Source organism: Gallinula chloropus (assembly GCF_964237585.1).
Source record: "Gallinula chloropus genome assembly, chromosome: 3".
Lineage (NCBI taxonomy): Eukaryota > Metazoa > Chordata > Aves > Gruiformes > Rallidae > Gallinula > Gallinula chloropus.
The window spans coordinates 42426394-42450896 of NC_140087.1; the positions used below are offsets into that span (position 1 = coordinate 42426394).

The following is a 24503-nucleotide window of genomic DNA, read 5'->3' on the forward strand; positions in this document are numbered from 1 at the left end:
CTCTGAAAATCTAGCATACCAAAGAATTAACGCTATGCTTCTCAGCACAGAGATCTCGTGGAAGTGTTCTATGCCTACCACTAAGTAGGTTTCAGACATTCTCACAAACTTCTAGCAAAGCATGTGGATTGATTTCATGTCAAAAGGAATATAGTCAAAAGCATTAGTCTAGTGGTAAAATCCAGCTCAGCACTACTGATACAACCCATCATAATTTATCAAGGAGGAACAAACACACACCCCAGGGGAAGGGCTGAATAAGATGAAGAGTTTAAACCCCAGACATTTTGTTTATCCTGAGGCACCCTCAAGATGAAGATGAAGATGCACCTTCAATACATTTAAATACTTTACAAGTTGTTTTTATTTCTTGTTCCAGAATTTCGCTTCCTAATTTTGCTGAAGTCACATATAGCATATTTAAGCATTTACAAAAATATTTCACAGAACATCAGTTAAAAGGAAAAAACATAAATTCCTTCTCTGAAAGATGGCACTGTTAGTGACAGAACACAAGCACCCCTTTCACATCCATGTTTATTTTTCAGCTTAGTTCCTCTTTCTCTTTGTTTTTTTATCTGCACCCTTACTTTTGCCTTCCTTCCCTCAGGGCTTACTCAGCAGTCCGTTACTTAAGCTACGGCAAAAGGATAGCTCCAGAAGCTGTGTGTTGCATATGTTACACGTCTGTATCCTGCTCCCATCGAACAATAATTTAGTCAAGTGACCTCAGGTTACTCCTAAGAACAGGAGATGTCTCACAAACAGTAACGAAGCACATGCAACTACACCCATGCTCTTCAGTTATTACACGTAACTTTTCCAGTCACGAATATAAAACTTGATTAACTCCCACACAGATGGGCACATTCATCACACACACACCCCTGCAAAACTGACCTGCATTTTTAATACAATATTAATTAGAGAATTAAGCTGCAGTTTTAGTCTAAAATCCATCATAATTTAGGTGAAGTAATTTTCCAGCATTTTAAGTAGGTAATATTTGATCATTACTGATCCTGCAGTAGAAAACAAAGATAAAAATGCAGTTGTAAAGCTACATGAAGACAGTGATCAGCAATGGTCTTGGACTTGCCTCTAGACTATAATCCTCAAGTGGGTGAAATGTTGCAAAGAAGAAGTGATCCTGGATTCGCTGCCAGTTCCTTCTTGCATTCCTGTAATTAGAGAAAGTAATGCAAGGTGCACAAAAAATGACCCCCAACTTGTCAGCAGCAGTCCCAGGTTTATATTATGTACACTGTCAGAAATCCTAAGTAATTCCGAAAAGCAGGGCTAAAAAAATGATACAAGCACAAAGATAGTACAAAAATTTAACTGAGTTGTTTTATTTCCAAATCAGTAAGCAAAAACTTCCCCCTCCCCCCCCAATATTAACATTAGAAACATTTTGGATTTTTATATATGAGAATTTTCTGGTATCCAGATGTTTGGGGTATTTTTTTACTCCACCCCTAAGTTGTTCAAACATGCCACTTTTTTTCCATCTCTTGCTTTCAGACTGCAATGCTACACTGAATTGTCACGTCGTTTTCTTTGTTTACAATTAGATTTCAATTTCTAAGTTTTGGGCTCTTTTTTGAACAGAGTGAAAAAACCCCACACAAACATAAAAGCCCACAGAAGTTACCAAGTGCTATTTTATAAATTTACACTTGCTGCAAACAGCTCAGAAAAAGAATGTTAAGCTGTGAACTGGAAGAACATTACTAACCCTGTGCCATGCATGTTTTCCACTTGTTGAAGGCTGGATTCAATAACTGGTGTCAGAGCTTCAAATTCTTCCACATGCAACGTTCTGCACATACCCCAAATTTTTTTAAGGGCAACTAATGCATAAAGTCGAACGCTGAAGTTATGGTTGAAACACCATTGTAGAACGACTATGAGAGCTTTCTTCAAAGCTGGTTTCTAAAAAGAACAAAACCAGAACCAAAGATAAAGAAGTTTCTTTCACTCTGTTAAGTCTTAGCACACCATTCAGAATCAGAAAAATAAAGAGTGGCCCAAGAAACACTGGCTTCCTCAAAGAACAGAAAGTCCAAAGCTTTAACAGTACATCTGTGTGGAAATATATGCCTCAGAACATGGTATGGTCCTGATTTCCTCCCTTCCTTCCCTTGAGGGCACAGACCTGCAGCCCCACTAGTGTTTTGAAAATGTATTAATTTGCTTTAAAATTATTCTGCATACACAGAAACCTCTGTTTACTTCTGATTTTGTAGCACTTAAAGAGAGCTGATCTTGCAAATGTATGCAAACACTGAAAAGTAACACAAATGCCTGGATTGATACAGATGTGAAACAGCTGATCTCATGGAACATCTGATTGTACTTTACCCTCTATTTTAAAGTTCAATAAAAAATCCTGAGAATTCCAAATATATGCACTAGCTATTGCCAAAGACGTCCATGTTTGAGTGTTGCTGTTCTACAGAAAGATCACCTTCTTCCAGGCTATCTCTGGCCAGTTCTACAAAGATTGAACAACAGCAGCAAGAAAACCTCACCCAAGTGCATCCACTTGTTTAGCTCAAACCTAAGTAGCTGTTCTTCAAAAACCTCACAGGTATTTGCTGAGACCAACGGGATGAAGTTTAACATGGCCAAGTGGAGTGCTGCACATGGGACATAACATGCAGCACTACAGGCTTAGGGAAGACTGGCTGGAGAGCTGTCAGGCAGTGAAGTACCTGGGGGTGCTGGTTGACTGCAGACTGAATATGAGCCAGCAGTGTGCCCAGGCAGCCAAGAAGGCCAATGGCATCTTGGCTTGTATCAAAAACAGTGTGGCCAGTAGGTCTGGGGAGGTGATTGTGCTCCTGTACTCAGCATTGGTGAGGCTGCACTTTGAGTGCTGTGTGCAGTTCTGGGTTCCCCACCATAAAAAGGACATTGAGGTCCTGGAGTGAGTCCAGAAAAGGGCAACCAGGGTCGTGAAGGGGCTGGAGGGCAAATCCTATGAGAAGTGGCTGAGGGAGCTGGGGATGTTTAGTCTGGAGAAGAGGAGGCTGAGGGGAGACCTTATCACCACCTACAACTACCTGACAGGATGTTGTAGAGTGGTGGGAGATGGTCTCTTCAGCCAGGTGACAGAACAAGGGGAAATGGCAAGAAGCTACACCTGGGCAGGTTCAGATTAGATATTAGAAAAAAAAATACACTGAAAGAGCTGTCAGGGCCTGGAACAGGCTGCCAAGAGAGGGGGTTGAGTCATCTTCCCTGGATCTGTTTAAAAAAACGGGTAGATGAGGTACTTAGGGATATGGTTTAGCATAGGATGGGAAGAGTTGGACTCGATCTTAAAGATCTTTTCCAACCTTGTGATTCTGTGATTTGGGCCCCATGTATCCAGGGGGTATCTAATTTTCTTCAGTTCAACGCGTTACAGAGACAACAGGAAGAGTTAGTGTCTTCTGTTTCAAAGGGTAGCTTAGTAGGAAATAGGTATTGAAAAGGTTTTGACGATAAGATTGTAAAAAAGGTTTTTATTTCAGAAATCCATATACAGTGCAACCAAATAAAGAATGAACACTTTTAGTCCAACTTACCTTCTCTGAGGTATTCTGAAGAATGATGTCAAAGTGTGATAAAACTGATAAAAATGTGCAGATGCTTGTTTTAAGCTTTTCTTCATCCTAAAGCAAAGGGGAATGTAACAAGACATATGCCTATGTAAAGTTTTCAAAACATGTTGTGCAGATGTAACAATATCAACACTATTAAAATGTGTTTCCACATCAAAATTGAAGATACAAGGTTCATATTATTAAGATTTCCTCTTTCCTGACACATTACTTGCTTTTTACTAACACATCAATACTAATACAAAGTGTATAGCATCACAAAACAGTTAAATTCAATGCAAATTAACTGGTAACCAAAAGAAATAATAACCCCCTCCCAGCCCAAAAGAAATCCCCCAACCCTGAACACAATAAATACCTTGGGGATTCTTTTCAGTGCTCATGCTCTTCAACATCAACACAAACAAGGGTATCAGGTGCAAGAACAAACAGCACCATAGAAAGCATTAGGTTGGAAGGGGCCTTTAAAGGTCTAGTCCAACCCTCCTGCAATAAGCAGGGACATCTTCACTAGATCAGGTTGCTCAGAGCCCCATCAAGCCTGACCTTGAGTATCTCCAGGGATGGGGCCTCCACCACATCTCTGGGCAACCTGTTCCAGTGATCCACCACCCTCATACTAAAGAATTTTTTCCTATATATCCAACCTAAATCTCCCCTATTCTAGTTTAAAGCCGTTACCCCTTGTCCTAGTGCTACATGCCCTTGTGAACAGTTATTCCACAGCTTTCTTATGGGCACCTTTCAGAGATTGGAAGGCCGCTCCTCCCAGAGCCTTCCCTTCTCCAGACTGAACAAGCCCAACTCTCTCAGCCTGTTTTCATAGGAGGGGTGCTACAGCCCTTTGGTAATTTTTGTGGCCCTCTTCTGGACACACTCCAACAGGTGCACATCCTTCTTGTGAATAGCCTAGCCCCAGCCCCACACAAATTCTGTACTGGGAGAAATGACTGCCCACCCTTCTATTCAACACTCCTGTTTACAGATGCAGTTCCTACTCATCCATTTTGCCACAGCATTGTACTGGGTGCTCAAGTTCAGCTTGTTTTTCAATATGATCCTGAAAATTGAGTCACTATTCTCCAGGATAGTCCCTGAAAATACGATTTGTATTCCTTTCTCATAAACCTACATATTTTCTGCTTATTCTCTCTCTGCTTGAATAAGCCCACTGCGATTCAGTACACTTTTTATCAGCAGGAGGTTGCTTTGATCCAATAGATTATCATATACTAAGAGGACAGCAATTCCAACTGCCTGAGCTCTTGGAAGGAACTCTGAAATTGAAAAAGGTTACATCCTTTACACCACTTTTCATCATTTCAGACAGGCATGAAAAGTCATCTTTATGCACTTACAAGAAGTCTAAATTGTAAACTGCAAAAGAAATCTTTCCCTTGCAAAGAGAAAGAAAATAAAAAAAACAACTCCAAAATACCCCCAAGCCACAGCAAAGCTGAAAGCAAGGTTGTCTCAGAACAGTGTTAAAAACCTGGGTGGTTTTGGCCAAAAAAAACCCACATGGCTGTAAGTTTTTTGTATTTAATTTTAATTCTTGTCTTGTCCTACTGTTTGGTTTGTTTCTTTTTTTAAAACCCTACAGTAGCAACTAGGCTATTTGACAAGCAAACAGACATCTACTTCTATTTATTATGAGCAGTGACCTTCATTCAGCAGAGGTACTAGTGAAGGTAATGCCTTCCGATACACTGGAGGAGATGCAAATACATCTTCTACTCAGCCCACATATACAATGCTAACAAATTTAAGGACATAACTACACACACTTACTGTTTCTAGAGGTCAGCTCTTAGTCAGAGCAGAATCCAAGACATAGAAATTAAATGCTAGCAAATCAGTTCTCAGTCAACCCTTTTATGACTTCTGGGTACCATAATTCAAACCCTCGCCTCCAATTTTGGAACCACATTACAGGAGTCAGTATTAAAAGCTGAAAATTGAGTATGTGTTTTGCCAGTCGTGTTCCCAACAACAAACAAGATGCAGAAGACAAAAGCTGGATGTGGAAACCACAAATGACTTTGTGGTACCTTCCTGAACTCAGAATCCAGGGCATCCATGTGTTCCTGATGGCTCTTAGATTGGCAAAGGGAAAGAGTACTCTGATTCACAATGCCAGGTCTATTCTGCCCAGAGTAGTACATTATGAAAGGAAATCTCTCAACTGGAAGAATTCACACATCTTCAGCCATTTCTATATCACAGTTTTCTAAATGCCTCACCCTGTAGTTCAGACTCACTTCCAAGTTAATTTGGTCTGCTCAACAACCCACTGCTTCTGAAGGGAAATGGGAATAAATTAAGGTGTGGGAAGACAAACTGTACCCTCTTTGTTCAAATTACTCTTGAAGTGAATGCCAAAGTTCTTACTTACATAGCAAAAGCAATCCCAGAATTTATTAAGGAGCTGGGGGTATCTATGTAGACTCAAGATAACAATCCATTCTATGAAGTATTTCACGGATGCCTGATTGTTAGCAAATCCTGCCTGGAAAACTTTGTCGAGGGTTCCACACAAAAAATTCTGAGAAAAAAATAATCAGATAAGCATTTATCTTTGTTAGAGTTACTTCCACAAAGGAAAAAACAGTATCTATATGAAAGAACATTTTCAGCTTTATAATATTAGAAATATTTTTAATACTCAAATGAAATATTTTAGAACCATCTAATTTCTGCATTATACTTTAAGTATTTTGTTCTGAAGCAGTAAACTAAAAAGTCTCCATTTTATGAGCGTTCAGAGGGTAGCAACTGGATAAAAAGCTTTTCACTGGATAAAAAGCTTTGAATCAGATAGTTAGTATGGAGTTTTAGTGAGCTTTAAGCCAGCTTTAACAGACCAAATCTCAACTCCTACAATTCACAAATTGAAGGAACAGTTTTCAATGACCTCTAGAAATGCATCATAAATCCCTGACTTCACACTGTAGGAATGAAACAACACAAACCTTCTACATCAGCCACAGAGATTACATGCCTTTTCTATCCTGCTGTAATTTAACATGTGCAATTTGCATAACACCAAATTATTCTTGAAAACAGCTATTTAATTATTTATTTAAGGGTTCACAGTGAAGAGCAATACCTGGTCAAGCTTTGGAAGAAGGACTAGGAGTGTCTGCCATACCCGGTTTTTAATCCTATGCTGCAAAGAGTTTGCGTAGTAGCGTGTTCTAGATCTTGATACCAGCTCATCCTAAAAGCAAATCGAAAGGTTTATTACCTATTCTTTCTGAAAAATACTTCAGCATACTGAGAAAGCAGCGTCTACTGCACAGCTAGTATCAGCACTGACGTTAGTAAAAATTACTCATTTCATTTATTTAGAATTAAACTTTGAAGCTTGTCTGTGAGAAGCATGGAAAGGTGAAAAAAGCCAAAACAATTCCACTTAGTATTTTTGCTTACAAGCACAAAAATGTTAGGTATTAAGACTCTTTAACAGCAGAAAGCTGAACAATTTACAACATCTACTCTACAAGAACAATTAAACCAGTACTACATAATATGGAGCATGAAGACTCAAGCTGCCATTTAGTTATACACGAACTGAAGATCCTAAGTGAAGAGTGTATGAATGAAAACACCTCAGCTTCAAGGTCTACATTTTAAAAATTGGTATAAGTCATGCTATCAATTAGATCAGCTGGTAACTACAGCTCTAGCTTTGAGACAGAAATTGGGATTCTGCAGTAAGATGTTTTACATGAAAGAAAATAGATGAGGTAAATGGAGCTTTAAAAAGATTGCAAGTGTTCTCATATGGCTTACATTAGTTGCCTATGCGCTGTTTTGGCATTAAAAATGCATGACACCAAAACCATTTACTTAACTTTTTTAAAAGAAAATTATTTGGCCATCCAAGTCCCATACTAATGCTAAAATGCAAATACAAGTCATGGATTTTAGTTTAAAGTTTCATATTTAAGCAAATCACTTTAAAAGTTCAATTTTCCCACAAATATTACCCATTTTTCTCCTGTACTTAACTGAGGGGAATGAAGACCACCCATCTCTTGTTCTTCACAGAAAAGCATAATTCTGTAGCACCAGAATGGACAGAAGAGTTTCTAATAGCAGCTTTAGCTATTTGCCACTGACTTTACAGTGCTGCCAATGCATAAGCAGCTAAGATAATAAATGAAAATCAGACCCTAACCTTCTCCATTAATTCTACTTATAAAGGCCTTCTAAGGAGGTAATGGCCCCACAGCCTTCTCAATTCAAAAGGCAGCCTGCAATTGTTCAAATGAAATGTGGTGCTTCAGAATGCAGCCTAAAAGAAAGATTCTTAACAGGACAGTGGCTACAACTTGGTTCATGTTCCCTGAAGTCAGAAACCGCACTAGGAGGAAAATAAACCTGAAAGGCAATTTTGGTTTGGCTGAATTAACTTCTGTCCTGTAACAAAGTGGTGCCAATCTAGACAGACTATACAAACAACTGTAAATACATCCTGTCAACTGTAAATACTTTGCATTTTAATAACTGCACATTACATTTATCTAGCAAGAGCAATGGAGTTTACTTTATCGAGTAGCTTGATGAAAACGTCTTCCATAAACGCCTTATGCAAGGTATTCGATCCATCCAAGCAGCACAGGAATTTAATAGCACAAACTCGCACGTAGTGATCATCACGATTTGTACTGTAAATCATCAATGAAAAACACAAAAATCAAACTCTGTTCAGACATAAAGACAATTCCTAAGTTACAAGAAAGCCACCAAACGTCCTGTTAAACATGCAGCCATCAAGTTGTCTATAGTCAGGTAATACGCGGATACCCCACAATCAGAATTCTAAAGTCTGCTCATCATTGCTGAGCTGAGTTCCAGGTAACCTGCTCCTGCTTCTCTCTACAGGTCTTGAATAGCACCTAGGTGTTTAAAATGTTTTCCCAGCAGAAAGAGCTGTATGGTAAGATGGTTTTGAAGTTCTGTGTCTGTAACTGTACTCTTAATCCAACTAATTTATGGTTGCAGTTTTGGTCAAATATTCTAGTCCAAAATACAGTTGATTCCTATTAGTTACTCAGGGACATCTGGAATAATTAACACCAAGAGTAAAAATAATGATATTTTGGGCAGCAAAACATCACACAGCTGCAGACTGTCACAAACAGACATTTGGAAACCAAAAAGCTTTTGGAAGAAAATGTAGTAGTGAACTTTGGCATTAGATCTTTTAAAAGCTGAGGTTTTTAGCAACTACTAGGACTTCTCAAAACATGATGTTTGAACTCTTTTTTTCTGAGTTTCTTCCACTGAGGAATGATAGGAGTGACACAGCAACAAAAATATCCATCTGTACTCCAGTATCCAACATCCCCATTTCAACATCTGAAGGCAGAGCCTCTTGCCAGCATGCAAGCTAAAAAGACCTACAACAAATGCTAAAAAAGCCAAGCTCCTAATCTGGCCACATTAAAGCTGGAGTATCTTAACTGTCTTGCCTACAATGATAAGGTACGTGTGAGTTCTGCATGCTTTTAAAAAGCATTCCTTTTAGGAGGTGAAACAATCCCATTGAGGTTAACAAGTGGGATATATTTTCCTGAAAATACTCGGTGGTTTTCTACATTTTGTATTTGAATACAATTCTTCTGGGTCCCTTCCAACTCAAGACACACTGAACAAGCTGACTTTAAAACCAGCATCTTTCCAATTTTAGCATCAATCATAATGAAGACACAATTCACACAAAATTTCTAAGACATATTTTCGAAGTCATTATTACCTTTCTGTAACTACATTTGCTGCACATTCTTCTCCAAGACTTTCTATGAAGGCATGCACATCCTGAATAAGTCTTCACAGAAGAAGACAAAAGCAACAAAGTTAGCAGAATAGCATACAAGAACTGTTTTCTATAGTTACCTCAAAGTTCAAAATAAAACAAGGTGCATAAAATGATAAAATATAAATCATGAAGATCTTTTTATACCTTTGATCTCTCCTAAATACAGCTCCAAAGACACAAGCCTCAGTGATAAGTTCACAATAGTTTCCAGCATTTAAGAAAGCATTTGTCAAGGCACTTTTCTCATCAACAGAGGGAAATATCCAAGACCGACAGCAATGACTAAGGACTACATTGAAGACCCCGGTCTTTGTAGTGGACATATCTATGAGTTTGAAAATTATCTGAAAAGGAGGAGAAATAAAAGGATCAAAAAACTAGAAGAAGTTGTAGGATTGTTAGAATACTGCTTGCAGTGAAATCTATGTTCACTTGCATCCTGTTCCTGCCCAGGTTAATGTAGTCTTGAATGTATTTCCAATTCCCTGACCATATGGGTAGGCGAATGGGCAACAGCGGGCCCAGCGCAGGCTTCTGTCACCAACAGACAGACCTGATCCTTGCTGAGACAGATCTAACACCAGATGCTTGTACAAACAAATACACCTGGGCTTACTTCATGAGTACACACCTGGTGTTTTTAAGCAATCCTTACCAATTCAAACCGTCCCCCCCACCCAAAAAAAAACCCAAACAGAAACGCTCATTAAACAAAATTTCTTCCATATCACTAATTCTCTTCTTTCATGAGGATTACATTCATTAAGTTAAAATTCATAGTTGAGTTAAAGTGGGAAAAAGGTCTTTGTATCATTAACTCTTTTGTTTTTGAGGAGGGCATATATAAGACACAGCTATCTAGAATTTCTCCAAAAAAAAAGAAAAAAAAAACCGAACAAAACAAAACCAAGAAAAATTGTGCCAAAATTTTCCTCTCCTGCTCCCTCCATTAGGCTTAATTGCAAGAGTAACTTGAGTTACAAAGTTAATTTTTTTTCTAACCAACTGCAAGCATCTGGGAAAAGACAGGGAGTTTCAGAAGGTGGGGTTTTTTATAAATTCCTTTTTAGGCAACATCAGTTAAGAGTTGCCCATGAGAATGGTTTTCCAGAAGGCATGACAGCTCTTACAAGACAAAGCTTCTTCTCTGCCCCACTCCAAAATGATACTTTTGATGATGTGACAAGTCTTTGACAGTAACTTCATTTTTACAGAGAAAGTTATTCTGAATTGCTAAGGATTAAAGCACCAAGAAACTCATGAAAAGCTTGAATTGTAATACTGGAATGAACTCTGAAGAAATACTTTCTGAAAGAAAACAAAAACCACCCACAAAAACCCAACCTAGAAACATTTGTTCTTTTTACAAAGAACCCAAACTTTTCTTTTAATGCAAAACCAGGCATTGTGATTTTCCTAATATTTCCAAAATTGAACTATTGTGTTTCACCTGTAGGGAAGCAGCGTGACATTTACTTTGTATTACTCAATCCTGAGGGTTTTTTTAATTGTTTCATTAATGTAGTAAGAGTCCAACACACACAAAAGAAATTTAAGTAATTCAAGTTCTAGTACAATTAACATCTGAGCAGTCAAAAAGGAAGAGTGCAGCAGAAGAAATGAAGCCTAAGCACACAGTGCTCTGGGGCATCTCTGCAGAAGCCCTTCTGGATTTTACCACAGCAATATTGCCTTGTTTGGCTCAGAAATACCCTTTTGTTCAACCCCTTTTAACTATTATTACAAGACAGAGAGCACTGCGGTAGACAAAATCAAAATAATGCTTCTCTGACAAATCAGTTCCGTTCTGTTCTTTCTCTTTAGCTAAAACTAAATAGCCATTGCCCAAGGGGTGAGTGGCAACAGAGACAGATGAGGACTGGGGTAAGAATATACATAAGGAGGCACTTGCTTGGGAGCTTTATCTTCATTTTCTTATGAAGGGGCAGAAGGTGGCTCGACCAGATGCCCTTTGTTGAGTATAGGAGACCTTCATTAGCTCCTTGGTGCCTGCTGCCATGGTATGTCCCACTGCAGACAATGGGATAGCTGTCACACAGACTCAAGACTCTCAACATTGGCAAAATACACCTCACGTAATGCTTGAAACACTCAGGCTGATGTTAAAATTCTATGAATTTAAGCAAATGTTTAGATCACAGGAAAATTAAAAAGACTAAACCACTGCCCATCAGTTACTACAACACTGAGCAAACAATTATCCATGACAGATATTCATTAAAAGACAAAGCTAAATGATTCCTAGACCTGAAGAGATATTTTTACCATCTTTGCAAATGTATCTAATTTTGGCTGGGGTCTCCATGAAGACTACCAGTGCTAAGTGCTAACTACTGTTGAAAACAGAGGACAGTAACATTTCTTTGAAGCAAATTTTCAAGACCACAAAGAAAACAAATGAGACTGTATTTTAAGATTCTTAAGGCCAATACGGACATATCATAGCAATTATAAATAGCTAGCAAGTTGCTGTTTTTCCCTATCTTATTACATGTTGTTTTGGAGCCTCTGGGCTGAAAATAAAGCTGAGACATTTGCTATTATTTACAGCTACAAGTGTGACACCAGGGTGGAGCTACTTATGGTGACTTCAAAGCAGAAGTGCAACCCCTCAACAGCATGATGTGCATGAAGTGCAAAGCAGGGCATGAGAGAGCATAAGTATAAGCATATATAAATACATATATACTGGCAACTACTATATAATCTATTCCTGCCCTGGTAAAAGTCTTGCAGTATCATGGGCTGTTCTGCACAAACAATTAAAAAATGATCAGAAGAAAAAAAACAACAGAAGAAACTCCAAAAAAGATTATTTAGGAAACAAGCAGACAACTACTTTCCAGTATATAAAGCCAAGATGAACCAACATCTAGTACAGAAACAGTTCCAGTGACTTGAAAAAAAGACCATGGAGTAACATTTGGAGTATAGGAAGCTGTATATATCTTAATTAAAAAAAAAAAACAAAAATTTACTTTATCTTCTTAACTATGGAGGCAGCTCTGCCATGCAACATTAAATTGATCTCTATGATCTTTATGTCTTCTACTCCTGCACCCTGAGAGACAAAAAAAGCCTTTAAAGTAGAACCTAAAGTTGGCTTATCCAATGAGAATCTATTAAAGTTTTGAACAATTCTAACTTTTCATTTAAGAAAGTATTTTCATAAAGACTAAACTACTGGAAAAAGGTGTAGTTTTTTTCCAGAATATTAATAGCTTGTGATAGCTCAGGTGGCAAATCCCAAACAAAATACTGAAGTGGAAGTGCATAATGTAAAAATAAAAACCAAAAAACTTTCTGCTAAAAGTGGAAGAAACAATGTACCTGTTTACCCTCAATCTAATTCTCAGATCTTGTCTTGAGACTCTCAAACCAGTACTGTTTTGGAAATGAAACATTCATGACAATAGCTCAAGGAAAAATAAAAAGTAAAAATACTTTTCAGGTTCAGATGAAGTTCATGCTCCCTTCACAAAAAAAAACAATTTTTAAACTGACCTCTTTTACTTTGGCATATGCTTGCTTCTTTGCACTTGCAGCAACAGCTAGAACGTCAGTATCAAAGACAAACTCAACAAAAGCTCTTAGATTGGACCAAAATATTAGCTGTGTGTTGCTCAAAGAGGATATAATTTTCCAAGCCAAATCAAATGCTTCTATGCAGAGAGACTCTGCTGAGTCCAGAAGCTGAAAACAAAAAGAAGAAAGAGGTGTCACACCTATGACAAAACACACCCCTAAAACTATTAACATTGTGCAGCTGCTTTATCTTCTACCTTGGGAACAAGGACTTTCATGCAGTCAAACACAGGTAAAACTTGGTCTGAAGGAAGAATAGTCAGGGCTTCTAATGCAGACTCTAGAATTTTTCTTGATCTTTCAACTGTAGATAATGCCATTCCTGAAGTTTCTTCATACTCTTGAGCCGGTGATGGAAGTGAATTTAAAATGAAACGAAGGCAAACCCACTGGTCATGCACATAGCGTGCAACAATCTTCCCCCATCCTTGAGATGGTGTTTCTTCACATGAGCTGTAAAGTGAATATTATTCTTAAATACATATTGTATTCAATTATGCTGCACATTCCTATTCGACCAGGAACAATTTAACTGTACAGACTCATTATATTTCAGGGCACTAAGATTTACACAAGCTCAAGGGGAGACTGGACAAGTTCATGGAAGAGAAATCTATAAAGAGTTTTTTAAACACAGAAAAATCAGTTCTGGTCTCAGCCAACCTCATTAGTCAGAAACATCTGGGAGAGTATTCAATGGAAACATCACCATATGCTGCCCATCTTCTTTTGTTAACCACTTATTTGGTTTTTGGTCCTCAGGCTTGCTCTGGGCTTCCCCTTCCCAACATTAAGTAATTTCCATTTCAACTGTCTTGTGTACATGCTATGGCTTTGTGCAGTGTATGCATATTTAACCTGGAATAAGGATAAGTAATGTCCAAAGCTAGCTCTGGCTTCCAGACACTAGAGGACTGAGAAAAAGAACATGTGGTCTGATCAACTACAGCTGCTTTAATAAACTATAACTTAAACGCTAAGACAGAAGTGCAACTGAATGAATAGTTTGTGACCAGCATTCTTCACTTTTATCTTGGCAGAAAGTTATCAAAAGAAAGAACAGGAAAAGCCAGCATCTTAAGTCACTGCTCCAGGCTAATCAAACTTATTCTGAAGAATTACTGGAACGATAGCACAGACATACCTACTTTTTTCTTCAGTGTAAGATGGTTTCTTTAATAGTTCATTGAACTTAGAGGAGGAAATAAATCCCTTCAGAGCATCCACAGAAGGCAGAGATCCAAGGTGCGCTTCAGGTTTCCGATCCATTATCTCACAAACTGCTGTAAGTGAAGCCATGCTAGCTACTTTCTTTATCTGTTCTTTAAGCTTCGGCTCCTATTAACACCGAATCATACATGAACAAGCATGCACAAATTTCTTCTTATATGATACAAATAACCTACTAATATATATGATAATCCTCTTATTTATACCACCCCAGACATCATAAGGCAGCAGACTCTGCATCCTTCTATTTTCTTAGTGTATGCATAGCATAACTTTGCCTGGCTGGGTCAGTGCCATCCATCACTAGTTGCAAGCACCAGAAAGAGAGTAAGTCTTGCAAACTGCAGTCACCTATTCATTAAGTGCAGGTGTCTAGCTTGGCTGTGATGGAATGCCAGGTAGCAGTTAAATATATATATATTGCTGGAGAGCAATTGGAAAAATGGTATGGGCCCATGTAGTCAGAAACCCAACAGAAGATAGTTGAAATTTGGAATATCACATGCTAACTGCTCCAAGAGGATACAAGGTCACATCACCTGCATGACAGATGCATCTATCCAAAGAGGCATCAAGAAAAAAGATCTCAATTAAAAAAAAAAAAGAAGTAATATTAAAAAATGAATAAGCAAACAATTTCCTAATGCTATTAAAAGCTCGATGTTTAAACTTAAATAACTTCAAGTTACTTTCAGCTGTCAAGAGCACAGAAAAGATTTTTCTCATTTGTAATGACTCAGGGTTTTCTTTTTCCTTCTTAAATTGAAGATACACTATATATAACTCAAGGAATCATCAGGACAATTATGCATTTAAAAGAAGGGAGTAGAGGCCCCCAGTGAACACTAAGTTTAAACCATAAAATATTTACTTTGAAATGACTGGAATAAGCTTGTCATTCACACAACCAAAGAAAAACAAGTGTCTTGCTCTTTGTTTGCTTAGAAAATGAAACCTAGCAAATCATTCAATCTTTTCAATGTGTTAATAACTGTTCTTGATTAATAAGTCAACCTGAAAAATACAAATCATTATACCACCCAATAAATCTTAATTTAAATATCTCCTCCTTTAATAGAAGTTAATGTTTCTTTACCTTTTTAAAATATACCTATTTCAGATATACTAGCCTAATACATACAACTAGGGGATAATGAACGTATCTATACAAAAAAGCCAAAGCAATGTTCTGTTCTGGAATTTCTTTTTCTCTCAATGTTCCAGCTTGGCAATCCAAGAGATTGTTAATACAAAAGGTATTTTCATTTAACAGTAGCTTCCTCTGTAAGACTGGTTTCTGTTTGAGGAAAAAGGTTGTGAGCACACTGAATCCATTATTACAACTTAAGTTTTACTTTGGCTATACAGACTTCAAAAAAAAGTGTAATGTAAGAAAACAAAAGCACTAAAAATCTTAGCTACAAATATTTTATGTCAACATTACACTGCCTGCTAAAGACACAGATGTGCTAGAGAACATATATACCCACATACATATTTACACAAACTTAATTTTATTTTTATATATTTATATTGATATTTATAATACCAATATTTGTACATTAAGTAAGTTTTATCATATGTGTATAAAATCATTTGTATATAAACTAAATCTTATATAAGCATTACTAACAAAATGTATTTTTATTAGCATTTACTGGCTTGTTTTACATTAATATTTGCTGTTGTAAATGATGCTAAATTACCTCTTTGTGATTTCTGTCCTGAAGATTACGAATAGATGCATTTGTCAGGGATAAAATGAAATTCTTGATAGCTGGTACTTTCTTCCAGCTGACTTGCAAGCACAAATTCACTATCTCTGGAATTAAAGCTAAATATAGATCACAACGATCCACATCACCAACCTAAAAATGGGGAAACAAAGATAAACTTGAGCATTAAGAGGAGGAAATTTAAAATGAAAATAAAGAAAACTAATAGCAACAACGATAGCACAAGGAAAACGAGTAGTCATTGCAGCTGAATAACCCTCAGAAGCTGTTGTCCCCATTCAACTCTAACTTTTGCTCTGACACAAGATCAATTTCCCATCACGCTCACATTTTGGGGGCTGCTTAACACTGGCTTTATTTTCTTTCTTTGTATTTCCCTTTTAATTTGTACTTTCCATACTGCATTTGAGAAAGTAACCCAGAGGCCCACGCTCCTCTTCAAGTGTCCACCCCGGCAGAACGACACGCTTCCCTTTCTCCTCCAACTTACAGACTTTTCTCACTCAAACACAAGCAGCAAAGTTTACTTCTGTTCATTGCAATTTCTGCTCATTTGTCCATAATAACTTTCTCCATGAAGTCTACATTGCTTTTCTTCTCAAAACTAAATAATCTCTTCACTAAATAATTCTAATAACGACGCTTCACATTTTGTCCATCTCCTTGTTACAGTCCTCTTCCTTTCCAATCTCTCTGGTGTTCCCCATTCTTCCAACAGTCTATCCAAATACAGTCTACTAAATTAACAATATTTAAACTGATATCTTCTCTTTATATTTCTATTTTTGTTTTCTGTCTTATGATATAGAAGTCAGTCAATTAAAGGTCACAATTGGGAGAATTGGGAAGATCTTAAATATCTTCATTTTCTCTTATTCCATTGATACCCTTCTCTTGAAACTCTTAAATCAATTTTTACCTCACTTGGAAAGTTCCTATTTCACATTTCACTGAGCTGTAGTGTTTTGAGAATTAGCCACCTTTTTAACTCCCACCAACCCTTCTTTCTCAAATCTGTTTTCTTCCAAACCCAGCAACATTCTCCTCATCACCAATACATCCTAACTGGTCTTCCTCCATCTGGAAACGGCTGTAAACATTTTGCTTCACGTGTCTTGTGTCTATTCACGCATAACTTGAATGTTCTTTAGAGAAGGAAACACCTACCTCTTCCTCTCTCTAGAAACCTGTGCAGTTCTTAGATACATTCAAGAGGGTATTTTTAAAGAACAAACTACTCTTCCATCAAGTTAATTTGCCTCAAAAGACACAGGCTTCTTTGGGGTACAAACTTAAACACTGGCCACAACAAAGAACAAACAGTGCATTAGACAGTCATTAAAGATGTTGACCAGGATAAGTCTGAAAACTACAAATATCTTACGTCTCCAAATGTACCAGCAAATACAGCACAGTACAATACTCACGATTTCTTACTCTGATTTTTTTATATTTGAGAATAAACAAGGAATGTGAACTGCAGGCACTAAACACGACTTATGAAGACACCATTTTTGTGTATTCCTACCCTTCTGAAAAAAAGTTAACAGAAGTGTTTGCATGAAAACTGGCTTACTGGGTGTTTAAAGATTTTGTAAGAATATCTGGAACACTGGTAAAACAAATTAACAAGAAGCAAAACCATACCCAAGTATATTTTATAGCAATTACTTACAGTGCTTAACTCATCTGTAGTAAGCCGACGGAGAACAAATTCAAGAATACTCTCCACAGGTGTCGTTAGAGATTTCCAGATAAAACCCAATACCCTATCTGTGTAAAGAGTGGGACAAAAAACAAATACTGACATACAGAATCACCATTTCCTTAATAACTGTATTGTATATTATGCAGATTCAATTAAATTAAAGAATAAAAGTTATACAGTAATAAATATTCAAAAAGCCTAAACCAGCTCTGTACTCTTTAGCAGCCTAAGTCATAGGGCTGAAAGAATGAAACTAGTTTATAGTCTTTGTTGAGATTTATCATGAATTAGTGGAATCAAAACCCTCACAACACCAGGAGACCAGAGCATAACCACCAAAACAATTTTCATGCACACAATCTTGCCTCATCTGGATGCCTATCTGTGCAATATGAGCTAGAGAGCTGCTTTGGCAGGGGGGTTGGACCCGATGATCTCTCGAGGTCCCTTCCAACCCCTGTGATTCTGTGATTATTGCCAACCCTCTGCACAGCTTATTATTGAACTTATTCTTTAAGAACAAAATTTTCTATATCCAGAAATCAGCTGTATGTGAGAAAAATGCAGGTATCCACTTCTAATATGTACTGAAGTGAAAACTTAATTTTTTGGTTGGGGTTTCCCTTGCTGTTTAAAAATAATTCACATTTGGATATAAAGTGATCTTCCAATGTTTCAGTCAAGCAGCTTCAGCTTTTGTTTTGCAAACAAAAATGCAAGATTGTAACACCAAATGCAATACTTTAGGAGGAGGTTAGGCTGCAAAGCACACCACAGGTGGGTAGCATGGGACAAACAAAACTGACACTTTATTACATAAGGGAGATATGTCACATGTTTCAGTATTTAGGAGAGTTACCGGGAGGTTATATCTGTTTTTTCTGCAATTGAGTAACACTTTATATAGTAAAATTATTATGAAATGGAAGACCTTCAAAAGGTAGAAATAAAAAAGGGACATTACTTCCCAAAGTTCAAAATCTATAGTGTACTTCGCTTCAATGTTCTCTATTAAAATGGCTCATTGGACTGTATTTGTAACACTTTCTTTAGAATAAGCAGCTTAACTAGGTCAGATTGTTATCACATTTCAATCACTAAAAGATCTGCAATTAAAATTCAGACATTCCTCAGGCAAACATGTTGGACATAAAATCCAATTCTCTACCAGTGGCTCTGTAACACCAGAATAAATAATTAGGAAAAACTTACTGTTTAAAATAGTGGAGTCTGACAACGGAACAGGCAGCAAGACCTGTAGAAAAATGCTGCTGATGTCAGCATGCATTTCAGACTCGTCTATCCCCATTAAAGTATTCTTAAACAAAACACTCGCCAATTTTTATTATTTTTGTTTTACAAGCTTAAGTTCCTTTTATTTCTTCTCTCCCATTTTATCATTTTCCATTTGACAGGCCTTTTCACCTCCTGCTTTAACAGCACAGACCCAAAACTACTGAATTTTACATCATTTCTCTTCCCACGCTCAATTCGCAGCTGCAAAGACAAGACTTATTACTTGGCTCTTCTGTGCAGGAAGACAAAGTATGAAAACATTGTAAGAAATAATACAAGAAAAGAGAAGCAACCCTTGTTTAGCAACGCAGAAATACATAATGTTACAAGCCCAATGCTGAAAGCCTCTTGAAAGACACTGAGTGAGCTGTACTGGAATACCTATGGGGGTGTTCAAAAAGATGGGAGAGGCTGCAGCTGTTGCTCAGCCTTGCCATGCCTTAAGAACTCTGATAGCAGAACTTAACATGTTAAGTCAGGCATCAAAATTCCCAAAGCAGGAGCCATTACATCTACGTTAGCAAGCTCATAAGGAAATAAGGCAGACAAGGGAATTGTTCACAGAGTTAAATTCTTAATACTAAAATCCTAATGTGTTGTGTATGGTTCTGCTTCAGGCTTGTTCCAGCCTCGTGCTACAGACTGAACATACACTGACAGCTGGGGAACATCTTCCACTTCAGTTTCATCTGAAGGAATCCAGTTCAGGAGTCGCAGCCCATCCCACAATATGAACTGCAACAGCCTGCATAGTTAGTGCTCAGTATTTCAAAGAGCAAAAAGTCAAAAGGGGATGAATGTGTAAAGTACTTTTTTAAAACGACGGTTAAGCTTTACTTAAGGGCTGCATTTAGACATCTTTATGAAACCTGGGTGCAAAAGATTATTTTAGGTTTTTATTACGTGGTCCCTGCTCCATAACTACTCTTGTATTTCATATTATAAAAGCACTGAAAGAGTTCCAAATTAATCTGGGGAAGCAGACACCAAAAGCCAAAATCCCTCTTGTTCCAGTTCAGCATCCTAATTCATGACATTGATATTGCAATTTATCATGTGCTCTCAGGGAAAAGAAAAAGTCTTCTAGTTACAAACTGACCCAGTTCTAATAGGAGTAGTGAGGACTCCATAGCTCTGTTCAGACTCTCCTGAAAGGTGCGCAAGTTAGAGCGCTCAATTAGTGGGGGTCAAAGCCCCCAGAGAGTCAGATCAGCAGGCTTGTGCTGAAGCAGGTCCCTCGTCCTCCGTTATTCAAACCAAGGTCAAACTCAAGCTAATCAGTTAAACATGCCTAAAAATCAGAGGTGCCCCACCTTTTGCAGTCTGAAAAGTGTTTGTTGTGACAAAATTACCTACCAGTCAACTCAGAAAAGAGCATGTCTAGCAGAACCACCTTACGCACTCAGGGAAGGCTCTGGCTCAACCTGTGGCAGCTGAAAAGGTTAGGCAGAGTTTCTGTGCTAACTGCTTTCTGAAGTAACCAAATGGTTTATGGAATCCATATGTTGGCAGGGAACAGGCCTATAACTATTTGTAACATGGTCATACTCTGCAAATGTGAAGTAAATGTAGTTTCTAATCCTTATGCATAACCCTTGCTTTCTCAGAAGCCTTACACATTCTCAATTCCCAGCCCTTGGGACACTTTCAGAAGAGCTCCTGTATGATGGTACCCACAGCTCAATCCCGTAACGGATATGCCAGGTTGTCAACTTTTACATTTGCCACTTCTAGGCTAGGACTGATTTGACAATATAGCCTGAAAACAGTAAGTACCTTAATTTTAGTTAGACTGTAATTAATATAAGACACAGTATACTGAAGATATCACTAACCATCTTGTGTATTGGAACATTTTAACGAACGGGTCTGCAATAACTTCAAGAGAAGCTGTAGGCTTTTATCTGTTTTCACTGTTGGTATGTAAGCATTACTGCCAAGTTTCATCAAGACATCCAGAAGAGGGTTCAAGAAAGCCTCTAGTTCAATCCATTCTATGTTGCTTTTTCCACTACACAAAAACAAAAATTAAAAAGAAAGTCTTCTTCTGAGTATCTGCCTTAAGTGCTGCAGTCACTTACGGAAATAAATAGGATACATGTTTCCAAGTCACTTAAGTATCTTTAGAAACGTTACCCAGCACGTTTGCAGCGACACTTGGAGAAGGTCTAAGGAATGATTAGGCTGACCCAAAGTCTACAGAGAAGAAAGGACAGCTTCCTGACTTCATCAGGCTTCTACCAGATCCTTCAGGAGCGAGGGCGTTAAAAAGAGAGAAATGTGAAATAAGGTATTTCATACTTACCTGTATTTATTGGTCATCTGCTCCACATCTGCAGCCAACAGAATCATTGTTGCAACAAGCTTAGCTTCAAACCAGTCAGGCATAAAGCATTTTTCTCCTGATTAAAGATATTTTAAGGTTTCCACAGTATTTAAAAAAAACCCTTTGCATTAATTTTTTCATTTTCAAACTTTTTTAAAAAATAACTTATTAAAATAAACTAGCAGTAAAACAACAAATGCTAACAAAAAATATCACTACTATTTTTTTGCATTCTTTCATCTAGGTATAAGCTGAACACAAATATTTCTCAAAAATTGTGTTTCCTTCACACCTCAAAGAAACTAATCTCATTGGCATCTATGCTTAAATCAGTTTTAGGCAATGTGTAATATTGGGTAGTGGCATATAGTACATGGGAGCTCCCAACAGACTTTTCTATTACTTTTGAAATTTATTAGCATCTTCAAATTAACTGAGAATAAAATTCCACTACACTTCATCAGAAGTATCAGCTGTGATTTCAACCAGCTCCAAGTTATATGAGGAACTAAAACTATTATGCCAAAAGAAAGCCTAAAAGAATCCCGCTAATAGAAGTCTCTCTTTTCATCCATCTCATGCAGGACTGTATCATCTGCTTATAAAACTGTTTCTTAAATAGCAGCACACAAACTGGCTTTAACTGGTCGTTTTGAAAAGCTCTGCTGAGAAAGGCTACAAAGGCTCTATCTATTCACATTCCCTTGTTTTCTTCCCTCTGCCCCCATACTCAAGCATTTTCACACACCATCAAATAAGGAACAAAAGAAATCTAATGGACAAGCATCAGTGCTGTGTCAAAATTTAATATTAAGGCTTAACTTTCAATTAATACACACAAAGAGCTTTTCTAAAATCTAAACTATTTCTGTAATTGTTTTTTTCTGAAGTTACCTTCAAACTCTTTTTCAATTAATAAACATTTAACTTACTTTCAGTTGCTGGTGTCTTAAGGTACTCCCTCACAAGACTGCGCACATACTGACATAAGGATGATGTCTCCTGGTGTTCAAAATCAGTGGCTATGGACTTCCTGAAGCACCTGTCATTCGCTTGTAACCACCTGCAAAGCTAAATTAAATACAGTATGTCACTGTTTAACCATACCTGTCAGCCCTGTACTGTCATTCACAAAGCAACAGTGTACTACAGCGCTGTTAACTACAAGCTGTAACATCAACAAATCCACACTGAGGGGAATTAACTGCATCTACCTGGAAGCTTAGCAGACTACTCCCCTGTAATATAAAAAAAGCCTCTTTCAGAGAGTTAACTCGGAATACCCAATTATTGGTACCAATACTTCGAAAAAAACCCCAAAAAACCAGCTCTTAAAAATAAGCAAGGCTAGTAAGAATTCCCTTATCTCAAAGAGCTTCCCACAGCCAAGTGTTATCTAGGGAGAGCTGCACCTCTTTTTAAACTTCAGTGCCAAAAATCAACAGAATAGGAGGCAAAGTACAGTATACGTAGTAAGAGGACACTATGCACTATCACTTCTTATGTTGCTGTACAGCTAACCAAAGCAATGGCTCTGCATTCAGTTGGCTCCAATATATCCCACATATAAAATGGTTTCTTCTTTGAGGTTCTTTCATAGCATTTTGCATCTTGCAAAGGCATAAAACATACATCCTCTGGAAATATAAAATTTACAATCTCACTCTGCATGGCAGGTGCATTTTTCCCTTTGATATTACCCTGTTATTCCTACCAGTGATGGGTTCAAAACCAAGATGCAAATCAGAGGCCGGTCTTACACAACTTTTTTGGGCACATGTACTGGCCTGTTCAGAAGGGTCTCAGCATCCACATTATCTTGGACAGTAATTTCAGAACTAGACGGGGAAACCTGCACCATCCTAGCAGACTACTCCTCTAGAGACAGAGCAAACTTACAAAACAGTATTCTTCTCCATTAAATATAGTTTTACAACAGAGTTGAAATGAGAAGGAAGTAGCCACAAGGAGAATATATGTTATACAGATACAACTGTCTGTAGACTCCAATGAGTAAAAGCAACTTCAGCTGAGGATGTTAGATCCACCTGGTATCCACAAGTGGATAGAGAAGCCCAAGTCACGGCCCAGTGGATTCCACAATGTACCCTGCTTCACACTCTTTCTACAAAGTTACCAACCGTTTCCATGAGTGAGCATGGATCCCTGATGGGAGAGATTAGAGATACCAGTATGGCTTACCAACAGTGATTTAGTTCCCATCCCCTTGACAAAGAATGCAGAAGACTCAGATTGTGATGAACAGACCTAAGTCTCTCAAAGGACCAGTATTCAGGGATTAAAGTCCGAGTAAGATCCGATTCTGATTTGCATTTCAATATTGTTACACCCAGCAGCTGCAATATGAGGTGAACTCTAAGAAACACAATGATCTGGGGTGCAGAAGCTCGGAAGTTCAAAAAAAACCCCAAAACAAATAACTGTGCCTCAAAAAAGACCTCTGTCTTCCACAGAATTGAGAACTGCTATACGTAGAGAGAAAAAGTCCTATTTTTTTCCCCTGCCTTTTTCACCTCAACTTCAACCACTGGGAATTCTTCCATTTTGAATCTGCTGAATAATTTGTTCAAAGTTAAGATCAAACTCTCTATAGATTGAATACAAAAAAACAAACAGCATTCAAGTGCAACAAATTCATCCAGGACTCTGTATGCTTCCAACTCAGGATATTCTATGATCCAGAAATTCCAGAATGTACCAATGCAAAAGTAGTTAACTATATAGGTATTAAATTAGCAATAATAAATTGTGCCTTTGTTTAGATATTAAAAAAAATGTTGAACGAACATACAATGAGCTTCAGTTCTCACCTCCATCCATAACATGGTATCTCTCCTGAGGGACTCCTCTGGTCGAAGGGATAGAAGAAAGCTTGAAACTTCTGGGAGGGACACTTTCTCCTGAAGAATTAATAAAGATACGAGAGTTGACAACATAATATACAACAGATAACAGCTATGTAACAACTCAAAAAGTTTGCTCTCATCTGGCAAAAGTTTCAGGAAAAAAAAAGATGATTTTTTTCCTGTGCACAAGAGACTCACTTTTACATCTCTGGGACCAACTTATATCTACTAAGGAACATAATTTAATTTTCCCAAGTATTAAAATCTATCTGGAAGTTAACAAATGACTAAAAGAA

At 37.6% G+C, this 24503-nt stretch overlaps 1 protein-coding gene across 1 annotated transcript in view; it reads right to left on the minus strand.

The window, feature by feature from the left end:
- The window catches only part of TARBP1 (tRNA guanosine 2 -O-methyltransferase TARBP1), a gene marked incomplete at its 5' end in the record, with an annotated part of 37722 nt that overhangs the window by 4844 nt on the left and 8375 nt on the right, over positions 1–24503 (minus strand). Inside the window, 17 exon segments of the mRNA XM_084261430.1 lie at positions 1100–1181; positions 1739–1935; positions 3576–3662; positions 6007–6156; positions 6721–6831; positions 8164–8284; positions 9376–9447; positions 9583–9782; positions 12964–13152; positions 13242–13497; positions 14189–14382; positions 15981–16142; positions 17686–17778; positions 20848–21025; positions 21320–21416; positions 22273–22411; positions 24172–24261. Coding sequence (XP_084117556.1) covers positions 1100–1181; positions 1739–1935; positions 3576–3662; positions 6007–6156; positions 6721–6831; positions 8164–8284; positions 9376–9447; positions 9583–9782; positions 12964–13152; positions 13242–13497; positions 14189–14382; positions 15981–16142; positions 17686–17778; positions 20848–21025; positions 21320–21416; positions 22273–22411; positions 24172–24261 — 2418 coding nt within the window.